Source organism: Melanotaenia boesemani, chromosome 7, assembly GCF_017639745.1.
Source record: "Melanotaenia boesemani isolate fMelBoe1 chromosome 7, fMelBoe1.pri, whole genome shotgun sequence".
Lineage (NCBI taxonomy): Eukaryota > Metazoa > Chordata > Actinopteri > Atheriniformes > Melanotaeniidae > Melanotaenia > Melanotaenia boesemani.
In genome coordinates this window covers 18,734,515-18,747,091 of record NC_055688.1, presented here as the reverse complement: position 1 = coordinate 18,747,091, position 12,577 = coordinate 18,734,515, and the positions used below count along the sequence as shown (strand labels likewise).

At 39.4% G+C, this 12,577-nt stretch overlaps 1 protein-coding gene across 6 annotated transcripts in view; it reads right to left on the bottom strand.

The window, feature by feature from the left end:
* The window catches only part of med12 (mediator complex subunit 12), a 31,617-nt gene that overhangs the window by 10,134 nt on the left and 8,906 nt on the right, over positions 1-12,577 (bottom strand). For 3 of the 6 annotated variants that reach the window (XM_041991115.1, XM_041991117.1, XM_041991119.1), the window contains exons 12-36: positions 12,319-12,445; positions 11,883-12,112; positions 11,724-11,786; positions 11,440-11,613; positions 10,875-11,019; positions 10,300-10,418; positions 8,205-8,348; positions 7,926-8,089; positions 6,694-6,822; positions 6,275-6,502; positions 6,033-6,177; positions 5,758-5,878; positions 4,662-4,772; positions 4,459-4,572; positions 4,153-4,289; positions 3,498-3,677; positions 3,126-3,197; positions 2,847-3,010; positions 2,524-2,685; positions 2,235-2,436; positions 1,907-2,016; positions 1,608-1,743; positions 985-1,134; positions 330-692; positions 85-232 (exon numbers count right to left, since the gene is read on the bottom strand). In XM_041991115.1, the coding sequence (XP_041847049.1) occupies positions 85-232; positions 330-692; positions 985-1,134; positions 1,608-1,743; positions 1,907-2,016; positions 2,235-2,436; positions 2,524-2,685; positions 2,847-3,010; positions 3,126-3,197; positions 3,498-3,677; positions 4,153-4,289; positions 4,459-4,572; positions 4,662-4,772; positions 5,758-5,878; positions 6,033-6,177; positions 6,275-6,502; positions 6,694-6,822; positions 7,926-8,089; positions 8,205-8,348; positions 10,300-10,418; positions 10,875-11,019; positions 11,440-11,613; positions 11,724-11,786; positions 11,883-12,112; positions 12,319-12,445 (3,838 nt within the window). The remainder of the gene's footprint in view (positions 1-84; positions 233-329; positions 693-984; positions 1,135-1,607; positions 1,744-1,906; positions 2,017-2,234; positions 2,437-2,523; positions 2,686-2,846; positions 3,011-3,125; positions 3,198-3,497; positions 3,678-4,152; positions 4,290-4,458; positions 4,573-4,661; positions 4,773-5,757; positions 5,879-6,032; positions 6,178-6,274; positions 6,503-6,693; positions 6,823-7,925; positions 8,090-8,204; positions 8,349-10,299; positions 10,419-10,874; positions 11,020-11,439; positions 11,614-11,723; positions 11,787-11,882; positions 12,113-12,318; positions 12,446-12,577) is intronic. The other 3 variants (XM_041991116.1, XM_041991120.1, XM_041991118.1) reach the window with 3 other exon arrangements.

Genomic DNA, 12,577 nt, shown 5'->3' with positions numbered 1-12,577 from the left:
AACACGGTGTTAAACATCTTCCTGTTTCAACCAGGGAGACAAATCATGAGCTGAAAGTATGATAACAAGATTCTGTGGGCTGACCTGGAGGAAGAGGCTGGTTCTGTGTGTACATGCCAATGGTCTGTGGGTTATAGGATAGGGTAGGCCTGCCATATGTGTGGCTCGGCATCAAGTCTGCCATATTAGGCGCATAGGTTACACCACTCGCTGTGCGGTTACTATAGTCCTGCTAAGGAAAAAGGAAAATCAGTTTCCTCTCCAATCTGGAAATCCTCTGTTTGTAAAGCCGTACTATTCTGAGAACATAAAATTTACAGATAACCAACCTCTGTCTTGGTGGAAGTTTTCCTTTTCTTGTTATTCTTCTTTGCTTTTGACTCAGAGGGGACAGCTGGTACATTTTTCTCTTGTTTCACTGCCTCCATTATCTTCTTCTCTGGCTCTTGGGAAACGGGTGTTAGAGGCTCCTCTTCTTCAGGGAGTAGTTTGAGTGGCTCCAGGTAATAGCTACGAGGTTTGGGCTTCTGGTGGGTGTGGTAAAGCAGGAAACGCTGCTGCTCCTCAAATTTGGTGATCTTGCGGTCCACGCGCACTGTACCAAACCAGCCCCAGGAAAGAGGGGCGGAGTGTTTTAGACCCTCAAAGACATCCCATGGAGAAATCTTCTGTTTGGTTGATACTTGGAGACCCTTATGGAACAGCAACAAAGCAGTCTTAATAAACTCAATCTTTAATGTACAGGTTACCATGTAGGTTAGTTAACTTAAGGAAATTCTCAGAAAGGCTCATATTTTTTTAGAGAAATCTCACAAGATAAAAAGATTTATAATAGCACTGCTTTCTGAGACATACCATGACCAAGAGAAAAGAGTCTGGTTTTCCTGTAACTTATTACTCTAAACAACCTCCACACCAATAAATCTGCTAAGTGCTTGTATGCATTCATCAGACTGTTAACTGCTGCCAGATCTAACTGTTTACCTCCTTCTCAAAGCCCGCAATTTTGTTGCCCTTCGTGTCTATTAGCGAGCCTTGAGGTTCACAGGTTATGACATCACGAGTTTGCTTTGGCAGTGGCAGAAGCTGGCGAACCTTTTCCAAACTTTCTGACTGCCGATCTCCAAGCTCTTTCTGTGAAATGAAAACAGATGAGAAGCAACAATTATGAATGTTTAAAAATAAACTCTTTAAGAATAAAGTGAAGTTTCTTTGCCTAATTACCAAAGGAAGACATTGTTTACATGTATTTTACCTGCTCTTGTGAAATAATCAACCACACCTGGCCAAAAGAAATCTGACTTTCCTTTTTAGTTTTTGCAAGTATAACAGGCTTTTGCACACTAGGTGATGTTCAGTTGCTTTATTCTAGTCAACCTGACATTTTCAGCATGAACTTAAGCTTTATTTCATACCTGTTTTACAATTCAAATTCTATCTAATGAAGTTTTATTTTAAGTATTTTTACTGATGATGCTTAACCATTCATCTGGTCTTTGTTTTCCCCATAAAATAAGCTCATGAAAGTATTCTACACTTACAAGTATAATATTACAACTTTAAAATCTGAAGCAAAGTTACATATTTAACATTTTGGCAGGTCTTACCCTGAGCTTCTTGACCAGGTTCATGTAAGCCCTCTTATTCTCCTCCATGCTGCCCTGAGAGATGCTGGACATATCAGCAGCTAGTGTACCATTTATCAGCACACTCAACATGTCCAGCACAGTTGTGAAGAGCTCGCTGTTGGAGAGGAGCAAAAGTTAAAGTCAGTCAGAGTAAGTGGTGACTGACAATTTTACAGTTAACTTGTATTTTTGTTGAAAATAACCCCTCAAGTGTCTGGATAGAGGATAATCATATGGATTGCACTGTGAAACAGGTTATTTCTGTGGTCATCACTCACTTATTGGACTGCATGTCAACTGTACCGCTACTGATGATGTCGAGGAGCAGTACTGCCCACTCCGTGGTCTGCTGAGTGCTGCGCTGCACTGTGTCAAACATGCCACCGACCTTAAAAGGAAAGAAAATATATTGATTTGTACTTGCAAAGCCAAACAAATAACTCTGGATGTTTAGAATACAGAACATTTAAGGACCATTTTGGTAAAGAGCTGTTATTTTCATGTGATGGCAGGGTTCACGCCTTGTACTCTCAAAAAGTAGTAAACAAGAAGGGGACTTTATTTTGTGAATATATTTAATCAATAAAGCTTTTGAGAGATGCTTACAAGATTCAGTCGTAGTTTTAGAGCCTCATGCATCATTTGCTTTGCTTTGCAGTCATCCTGGTACTGATCCTCTCTCCAGTTGGTGACAATCTGCTGCACTTGGCTATAGAGGGAGGTGAGAAGGCCTTCCCTCTGTTCATCCTGCCCCTTCAGGCAGGTCAGTACCAAAGACAGGAACGGCTGCTGGCTCAGTAAAGACATACTGCAAGGGAAGAGCCATACAGTCATTCGAGAACCAGCAGTAAAAAAAAAAAAAACCAATCAAGGGAAAAGTAAGTTTGCTGCATACCTTTTCTGCTTCTGCCTATCCCTCTCCTTGCGAGAGGAAGAACCAAGGTGCTGTCCTTTCTCTAGCTCCTCTCCAGCTGCCTTCAGTACATGACCCTGAACCGAGGTGGGCAGCTTGGCTATCAATGGAGCCACCAGCCAAACACCTGATCGCTCTGATGAGCTGAAAGTTAGTCACACAAATATGTGCTTGAGTTCAGCATCATTGAGTTAAAACCTCCATGTGAGAATTAATGATTCATATTATTATCTTGATTACAGAATTTAAAAGAAATTCATATATAAAAAGGCACAACTAAAAATGCATCTTTAACTGACACACACCTTAAAATAGGTTTCATCTTGCTCGTGGTGCTGTTGTTATTGGATGCAGGGCCACCTTGGGCTGCTGCTCCATTTACTGAGGGGTTACTGGAGTTTATCTCAGCTGATTTCTGGAAAACCTCTATAGTGGCCTTAGCTATGTTTTCCAGGAGAGAGTAAAGCTCCTAAATTGGAAAAGAAAGAAAAAAGAGAAAGAATCTTATATTTCTAGTTACAAAAATAACACACTAGGGACAACAACACGTTGGAAATGTAACAACTGCAGTAAGGAAGGCCTACATTGTTTGTGCTCTGTTTGATCATCAGCTGCAGCTCCAGAGACGACTGCCTCATTGTCCACTGGTCCATATTCTACAAGCATCAGGGACAGGGATTGTTGTACAAGTTTATACAAGTGGTTTAGATTTACAAGATGCCCAGTACAAGTTACACACATGGTCATGCCTTAAATAATGTATTTTCTCAGCTTCTCATTTAGCCAAAAGAGGGCAGCAAAACCCAACTGTTTAATTTCAAGAAACAGCTCAGCAGTGATTATAAAGCATAATAATGAACACAGTCAAAGCTGTTGAATACCCAACAATGTTTCATCTGAAACAAAATACACACATATAGGTGTGTATTTTAATGTATTTGTTTTCTTCTGCATACCTGAAGGATGCGTTTGATACGTTGCCTCTGAGGGTTGTCTCCTTCATCACTGTCTAGCTGGCGGTGGGGATAGCAGATAAGCTGCAGTAACCGCTGGGCCTGAATGTTTACTAGAACAGGATCCTGCAGGGCACTACTGTCCTCGGAGAGGGACTTCAAGCAGCGTTCTCCAACCCATTCCTGCATGAAACCACATCGGGGGAACAAGCAAATGTGTCAGCATTCAATAAATTCTGAGATCCTAGGGCTTACATTCAAGAATTAAGATAAACTCAGTTGTGCAAAACAAGCTTGACTAAAGACGGGGTGGGTGGTGACATAAGAGGGGAGAGGGTCATTTGTTGAGGAATGGACGTGCACATGCCAAAGGTATGCAGAGTAGTCTCATGAGGCCTCAGGGCATGTCAAACACTTCGAACAAGAAGCTCAGAATTACGTCTCTATGTGCCTTAAAGAGGACTTCAGGCAGAAAATACAACACAGAGCATAACATTAAACAAGACAAAGAAAAATGTCCACAGGTCCTCACAAAAGAAAGCCATTTTTATTGAATGTTTATCTCAACAACTTCATTTTTATCTTCCTATTTCACTAACTGTGTGAACTGTTGTCAACTGCTGTAATATATTAATTTTATTCCAGCTCATATCCTCACCTGCTGGCAGATCGTCTTCAGAACATACTTTGCATATACATCCAAGCTTGCTGTTTCTATGGAGACATTGCGCCCCTCAGATATGTCATCGAGGCCAGCAGGATGTGACAGACCTGATCCTCGTAGCTCAGCATCACCTACAACCACAAGAGGAACAAATAAAACCAGTGAAAACTCAGCAAAATCATCAACATCCAGTAAAATAACAAAATAATAATCTGACACAAAGTCCAACCATTTAATCATGTTTGAAACCATTTTGATCATGTTTTCCTAATTATAGAAAGGTAATGCAAAGATTAATACCCAGCATAAATACAGCTTTGAGGACAGCAAATACCGCTCCAACTACTATGCTATTCTGGGAGGCAGCAAGAAGGTGGCGATCACAAGATGACCGAATTCCAACAGAGGATTTGTCTGCAAAGACGTGAAATAAGACAGCAAGTCAGAATATTACTGATGAGGAGCAAAACAAATAGTGAAATGTTTCAGGTTGAGTTCACTACCTGATTTAACACCATCTTGGGGGACAGGGTTGCGCTGTGGTGTCTTAAAAAGATGTAGGAGAATTCTGCAGGTGAGTCTGGCTCCTGGCTCAGAGTCCTGCTCACTGCAGGCTGAAATTGAGATCAGACACACATGCATTCATTAGCATTGGGTTTCTTCACATCTTATTGAGGAGATTCACACTGTTTTTGGATAGACAACACAACCCACTACATCAAAGTCACACGTCTAAATATAAACCTTGTCCTAGATATACTCCTCATCCAGCGGAATCAAGTGGAATTTGCATGAAGTTGGTGTTTTGAAAAAGGGAGTGAGAACAATATATTTACAAGTGAGAGCCGTTAGCATTTGGCAGGTGTAGTAGCATTATAAAAATGAGCCAAACCCAACCCAACAGTGAAGCTGAATGATGCTTTGTCTCCACAGTGGGATAAAAAAAAAAGAAAAAAAAAAGAAAAGATTAACCGACAGAGGCTTCAGCAACAAAGCATCGAATCTCCCAGATAAAATACTCTGCATTTTCTCTCTGACAGAAGCAAAGTATTAAACAGCTTGGAAGGAATGTTATGGAGACCCTGGGATAACACTCAATACAAATATAACAAATGTAAGAGGGTTTAACTGAAATGGGCTTGAGTCATTCAGACTATGTGACTAATAACTTTTAAGACACATGAACAAATATAATAATAAAAAATATTTATAAAGACAGGGGGCAAAGTCAAAAGTTTACAAAAAGATTTAACATCTCACATGATTATTATAATAAAAAATGTTTCTAGTTTATGCGAAGTAATGTTTTATTGGACGTTTTTTCCTGAAAAACCTCAGGTTTGAGAAAATACACTAAAATGCATAAAAGCACCAACCAACAGCCAGTACATCCAGTATAAATTAAGTTTTTTCTTAGTTTACTAAAGGACAGCTAGTTCAAGTGGTATTAGTTTGACAAAACTGAGCAAAAGATAGTTCATTTCATCTACTGGTACAGTCAGGGTTGAAAAGAGAGTAAAAAAAGGTAAACCCCTTCTCCAATCAAAGAACCATTGCTTTAGTCTAATCACTTTATGTATGTATATAAATACCTCTTACCTGCATTGAGAAGGGAGGGAATGGCCACACAGCGGACTAGGTCTTCCAGGAGCAAGCACTGTCTAGCAATGAGAATAGCTACGAAGGTTGCCAGGGAGTCATGGAAGGACAAATCACTAACCTGAGGGAGTGTAGAGATCAGCTTTTAAATGACTAAGTAACAGCCAAATACATGGCGACAGACATATAAGCTTAAAGTTGTACAGAAGAATAAAACACTTTTTGATAACTAATTTAAGAGTAACATAAATACTTCAGAGGAAACTACAACTTACATCCACGTTACACAGCAAGTCATTGAAGCCACAGTTCCCATTATTAGAGGAGCAGCAAAGAGCTTTGAGGATGCCAAGCCACTCTGCACTCAAAGAGCGACAGTATGCCGTCAGCTCTGCACACAGGATCCCGATATCGTTCACCCTGAAAGCAAATTACATGGTATGAAACAGCGGTCCAATGAAAGAGAGCAATCTGAACCATATGCACATTCAGCCGAATCTAAACATGAGCAGCGCACCTTTCAGGGTCTCGGTGGTCCACGCAAACATCCATGAGTACGTTACAAACAAAACTGTAGCGGTTGGCTGGGCTGTCGTTGAGGATTTTGCCCACCATGGAGTGATTGAAGTTGACAGCTGAGGGATTGGCGATGGCCTCCATCATGAATGCAGGATCCCAAAGCATATTAGAGTCTGACGGGTCAATATTACAGTAGATGGAGTTTTTCACTTTAGAGCAGAACTCACTGTGAGGACGTAGAAGACAGAAAATAAACGGCTGCATCAGTACTAATCACTTAAAATTTTACTAGAAAAAAATGTATTTGTTCATAAAAAACGAGCATCCTTAAAGGACAATAAACCAGTTTAACATTTTTTTTTTTGCTGGGCCAATAGAAATCAGGAATGCACTCCATAACAGCTGATTTATTCCCACCTAAAGATCTCTCCAAACTTGTTCTTGAGGTTGCAGGAAGTGTAGAGATCATACAAGTAGGCCAAGATACAGCGCTCAGCAGAGGAACAGTCTGCAGGGTTCACACCTGACTTCACCACAATGCGCAACCTGTGAAGACATTTATACAAATAATTCAAAAGCAGCTCTTTCAGCTACAAGCTTGAAGAAAAAGTTTCCTTTACACATTTTTTTGCTTGCTTGGATGATAGACTGAGTCTTGAGTATATGAGCTCAATATGGAGCTTTAGCCAACAGCTGGCTTATAGAATTAGCATAAAGACTAAAAATGGGCAAAACCAGCTAGATTTAAGGCTTTTATTTCAGATAGTCTACTCTCAACATGCACCTTTTTATACATGCAACTAAAAGTTACAGCGGCACAGACCATAACACTTATAATTGATTCACTTTGTCCATGTTTACACAGCACATTCAAATATAGTTGTGGTGTGGAACACAAACGTCCACTGTAAAAGGCTGTAATTTCTGTATTCTGCCTGCAGCTGTTTCCTCTGATCACCCCGTTCAATGCTCATACATTCAACAACTTTCTGTGCTGCATCAGTTTCAGTAAAACTGTCTGTTTGGGGGCTTTAAACTGCAGACTTATGCAGACACATGCTGCACAGGTATTAATGTTCACACAAGCTCAGACCACTTAGTTTTTACTGTAGGTTCTGCATCTGATGTTGAAGCTAAATTTTTGCTTCACTTTGTCCAGTATAAGAAAATCTACTATCTAATATTCTTTTTTTCTATTTTCATGAAGTTATCTTCCATTTTTTAGAAAACAATTACACAATGGACAACACTGAGATCTGCTGTAAAAGCTGAACTTTAGTTGTTTACTTCAGGGCTTTTTCTATTTTAGCTCAGCTCTTGAGTTAGATGCGCTCGTCAGCTTCACTGTGAAATAACATTTTTGATAAAAGTCGACAGAATGAGTTCATGAAAGAAAGCAAACTGCAAGTTATTATTATACCTGCGGTCACAACCAAAAACATCCTTTTAACCATTTTAATTAAGGCTGCAGACTCGAACCTACAAAATATCCCATTTAAAAGGACATATCAAATATGTGTTTCTAAGTATTTCAAAGCAAACCGTATTTGAAGGACCAAATAGCATCTGAGCAATACTTTACGAAGTGGCTACAAATTTAGCTATCTATAAGTATAAGCTATAAGTTATCTTACTGATACATTACATACCCATCAAAAACTTGTGCTGTCTGCTCGGGGTTAAGAATGAGACAGGAATGGTATCTCCTCAGCACAGCTACAATACACAGACACAGGCTGGTGGTGTAGCTGCCCACCAGGCTGGATGACTTCAGCAGCAGTTCGGCTTCCACCAGACTCAACTCGTTCAGAAGCTGCAGAACATAAAAAGTCAGGTTTCACCCAAAAGCGTAAAAAAAAAATTAAAAGGGATGTCTCTGGCTTTACTGCTGATAGACGCGAGGACACTGATGACAGAGTTGCAAATACCTGATTAGCAAAGTCTATGAGGCCACTGATGTTGAGGGAGTACTCCATGAGGTCAAAGATGAACTGAATGTGCTGGACAAGAGGAAGGTGATAAGACATCCCTAAGGCAAAGCTGGTGATCTGCTCAAGAACATTTCTGGACACCTGCAAAGAAAGAAAACATGAAATGAAGGAAATGGTCAGAGAAGATTATTTCTTTTCAAACCACGTCTAGCTCGTTTTGTGACTGGACAAAAAAAAAGCGTGGTCATTCAGCAAATTAGGAACAAATACTTTCCTAAAATGTACGAACTAAGATATTGAATAAAATTTAAGCGTGTCAAATTGTTAAATTCTAAATATAGTGTTAAACTAATAACAACTAGGGCTGTCAAAAATAAAGCGTTAACGGCTTTAACTAAATTATGTAATTAATTACGTTAAAATATTTAATACAGTTAACGCATGACAAGCCTCATACATTCGTCATTTCTCTGTTATGACGGCGGGACGTTGAGAAGCACAATGAAAAAGATCAGCCGGGTGGTTCTATGGATGCACTTGAGAATAAACACAGCATTAACAGAGCAACCTGCTGCGTTTTGCACCGTGTCTGCTCTAGTGGCTTTCTGGTTTCTCTGTTTGTGCAGCGAAGGCTGTCAGTGATCAGCTTGTCAGTTTAACTCTAGTAGTGGTGGTTCGTGGTTCACATCGTCACATATTTACCCCAAAGTATTGTTTTTGGCAAGATTTTCTGTAACACAGTAGCTGAAAGGATGTAGCTTTAGAAAGGATTTATACCTCAGCTATGCAGGAACGGGTCTAGGAAAGCTCAAATGGGGGGCCAAGCAGAAGCACAGACCAGAAAAAGGGGGGACACAAATGAGACCCTTTTTAGGTCTAGATTTGAACTAATTAACTAAAGTGATCATCTAATGTAAAAAAATTAAGAAAAACCTGTAAAGCAAACAGCCAATGATTTATTTTATCAACAGGTGTTTACTTTGGGTGCTGCTCCTGTAGGACTTTATCACTGCTGCACAAACACTCACACTTCAATGATAAAAGCAAAAATGTGTTTTTATCCAGATAATCAGTTTTATCAGTTTCTTCATCAATGTCGGCAGTTTAACTTCAGTCATTACATGATCACCATGGAGACAAGTTGGATGATGATATATGAATTCTGAATTATGATTAGAACATGGTAGAGATGATTTAGAACAACATATAGATGTACTTTACATGCTGCGTTTACTGACCCTCGGACATCTGATGTTAACCCAAGAGAAGGTCAGTAAGCAGTAAATATTGGTAGCATTGGCTCGTTCTGTTGATACAATACAGTAAAAACGGGCAAATTTCAGGCATATAAAAACTCACGTTAATTAATCATGAGCAATTTATAAGCCGTGATTAATCAATTAATTAATTTGAACGGTGTGATTAATCGGATTATAAATTTTTAATCATTTGACAGCCCTAACAACAGCATAAACTTCATTGGAATGAATGATGAATAATAGAGTACGGCGCATTAATATGAGGCTGCAGCCCAAGGGTGATCAACAGTGCACTGCACAAAACCCAGAAGACAGAGGAACCGGCTCTTACAAAAAAGTTTTATAAACAACAACACTATCAATCATCTTACTTAACCCAGTATGGAAAAAAGAAAAAGAGAGGAAAAGAAAAAGTCACATTATCCCTTTAATAAAATTATGTGAGCAGCTCAGTCATATAGTTGAAAAGTTATCTCCATAAATAGATCTGAAATCCCTGACCACAGAGAAACACCTTTTGGCTTCTTGAGCCTTTTGAATGAGTTGCAGATTCCACAGCCTTATACATTTTAAAATCTTTGGATTATTATTAGCTGCACTGTGTTCTGCAGGATCAACTATGCTCTTCTTCACAACCTGTACCATCCTAAACATGCTATGATTTATTGGGTTTTGCCATCTGATCACTTTATCCATTCAACCTATGTTTAAACTTATCAAATTATCAATAAATAAATAAATAAATAAACCCATAAACCATATTTAATTATATTTACATAAGTTCCCATAGATAGGTGACTGGTTTAACATAAGATCAAGCTTTTTGTTCTAACCTGGGAGGTGACCTGGTGCTGGTCAAAGTGGGAGAGGAGCTGGAATTTGGAAAAGATGTCCTCTGCAGTGGGAAAGGCCTCCGGCTTACTCCTCTTCCTCTTTTGTCCTTCCTCCCCTCCTACAGGAGAGAAAAAGAGAAAAAGTTACCATAAATGCACAAAAAATAAATAAATAAAAAATAAAATCAAAAGATAGCAGCACTTTTCATTTAAGAGAAACACAATTTTGAGCTAAAGGTCATCATGATCTTGCAGGAATTTGGTCAAAAAAACAGTCTAAAATCTTAAATCAACCTTAATAAGGTCACTTGTATATGAGATACGATGCTATTAGCATAGAAATTGACTGGAAGGTGGAGAGATCCAGCCAATAAAAGAAGCTTGAAGTTTCTTGAAGAAACATGAAGCTTTAAGTAAAATCTCAGACTCCTTTTTTATTGTATAAGAGGGCAACTACGTCAAATAATGTTTTTCTATAGACCAGACAAACTGCATGTCCAGGTGTGAGCAGTACAACATAAGAAAATGGGAAAAAGACATGATCACTAGATGAGGTGAGTGAGGTACATCCCTACCTGTTTCAGCTGTGCTTTTGCGATTGAGCACCTTCAAGATGTCTTTGGTAATTTTCTTGATGGTGTGTCGTGCTTCATCTCTCAGTTTGCCTACACCGTAGAGGACCACTAAACGCTGGTTGCATTCATGACTGGCACTTTCCTCCTAAAGACACAAACAAGGAGATGCAGAAAAAAATGGATTCAATCAATACCCTGAGTAACACAGCAACAAAACAAAGTAACCCCAAAAAACATACATGCTGGGGTTTGAGGAAAAATTAAACTAATGTCTTTCATTGTTGTATTAATGTAAGTAAATTTTGTTCTTTTTAATCATGAAAAGGAAATAAAATCCACTGAACTAAAGGGGCTGAAAAACAAGGTTAGCCATAATCATGAAACCTCTATTGTATATATATATATATATATATATATATATATATATATATATATATATATATATATATATAAATAAAAGATTAAACTATGTAAAATAAGTCTAACAAACAATGATGTACAGTCTCCAAATCAGACGTGAGAAGCTAGCTGAGGGTTCAGGTTTCAAGGCTGTGAGTGTTCTCACCTGAGGAATAGGGAAGTGAGTGGCATACTGAATGTGTCGGGGTTGCTCATACAGTTGGGGAAAGGCAGGGTCCATGCCTTTGTCCTTACAACCGGCCTTGCTGTCCTGCTCTGGAGCAGGTTTCTCCGGAGAGGGGCTCCCTTTGGACTCACAGTGCATTGGAGGTGAGAACATCTGGAGGGAAAAGGAACAGATCATTTAAGAAAGTTTAACAAAAAACTGGTGATTGTTGTGAAACAGTTTCACAATTTATGCATCAATTATGATAAAATATACTTGTTTACCTCATCAAAATTAGCACTGGAGTTGTGATCAATTTCCATTGACTCAGACAGTCCAGTGTCCTGCTGGACAAACAACAACCTCGTGTTACACTTTTATATTATTACTTACTTCATAGCACTTCATAGCACATTACTTCTCAGCACTACACAACAACATGCCTCCATCTTGACACTGCTGCCTGCATCCTGCTCTTTGCGCTCTGATTCATCGGAGGGCTCGTCGCTGGGGGAACGAGGACGTGGCAGGTGGGAGTCAGAAGCCAGGTCGCCACGGGAGATCAGTGTGCACATGTAAATGTTGTGGGAAAAGACATCGTGACGGATGAGCTCACAGAAAAGAAGAACCAGGTTGGAGAATTCCACTCGTTCGCTTTCATTTCCAGGCTCCGCTATAAATGGGTAAAAGAGGATTTTGAATAATTTAATAGCAGGTTTCCCCCCCTGCTGAAGCATTCTGAATAAATATGCAGTGAGTAATGGAATCAGAGGTGCAGACAAACTGATCTAAAGTTCCTTAAAATATTAGACTGAGATCAAGTATGACACAATTCAGAATACCAGCTGCAGGAAGCGATAACCGAAAAGAAAGACTCACTTAGCGTGGGGGCCTGAGTATCGAGAAACTGCAGCAGTACATCCTGAAAGACTGGCAATGTGGCAGCTGAGAGGGATCCGGATGATACAGAGCCCTTTTCATCCACCACCTCAGACTCGCCACAGCGCTGCAAACCAACAGACAACAGTCAGAAACAGTGCTAAATGTAGAAATGCTATTTACAAACCTCCCCTTCAGCATGATCACTGGGGTTACAGCTTATTTACAGATAGAGCAAAAGAATCTAAAATTATGAGTA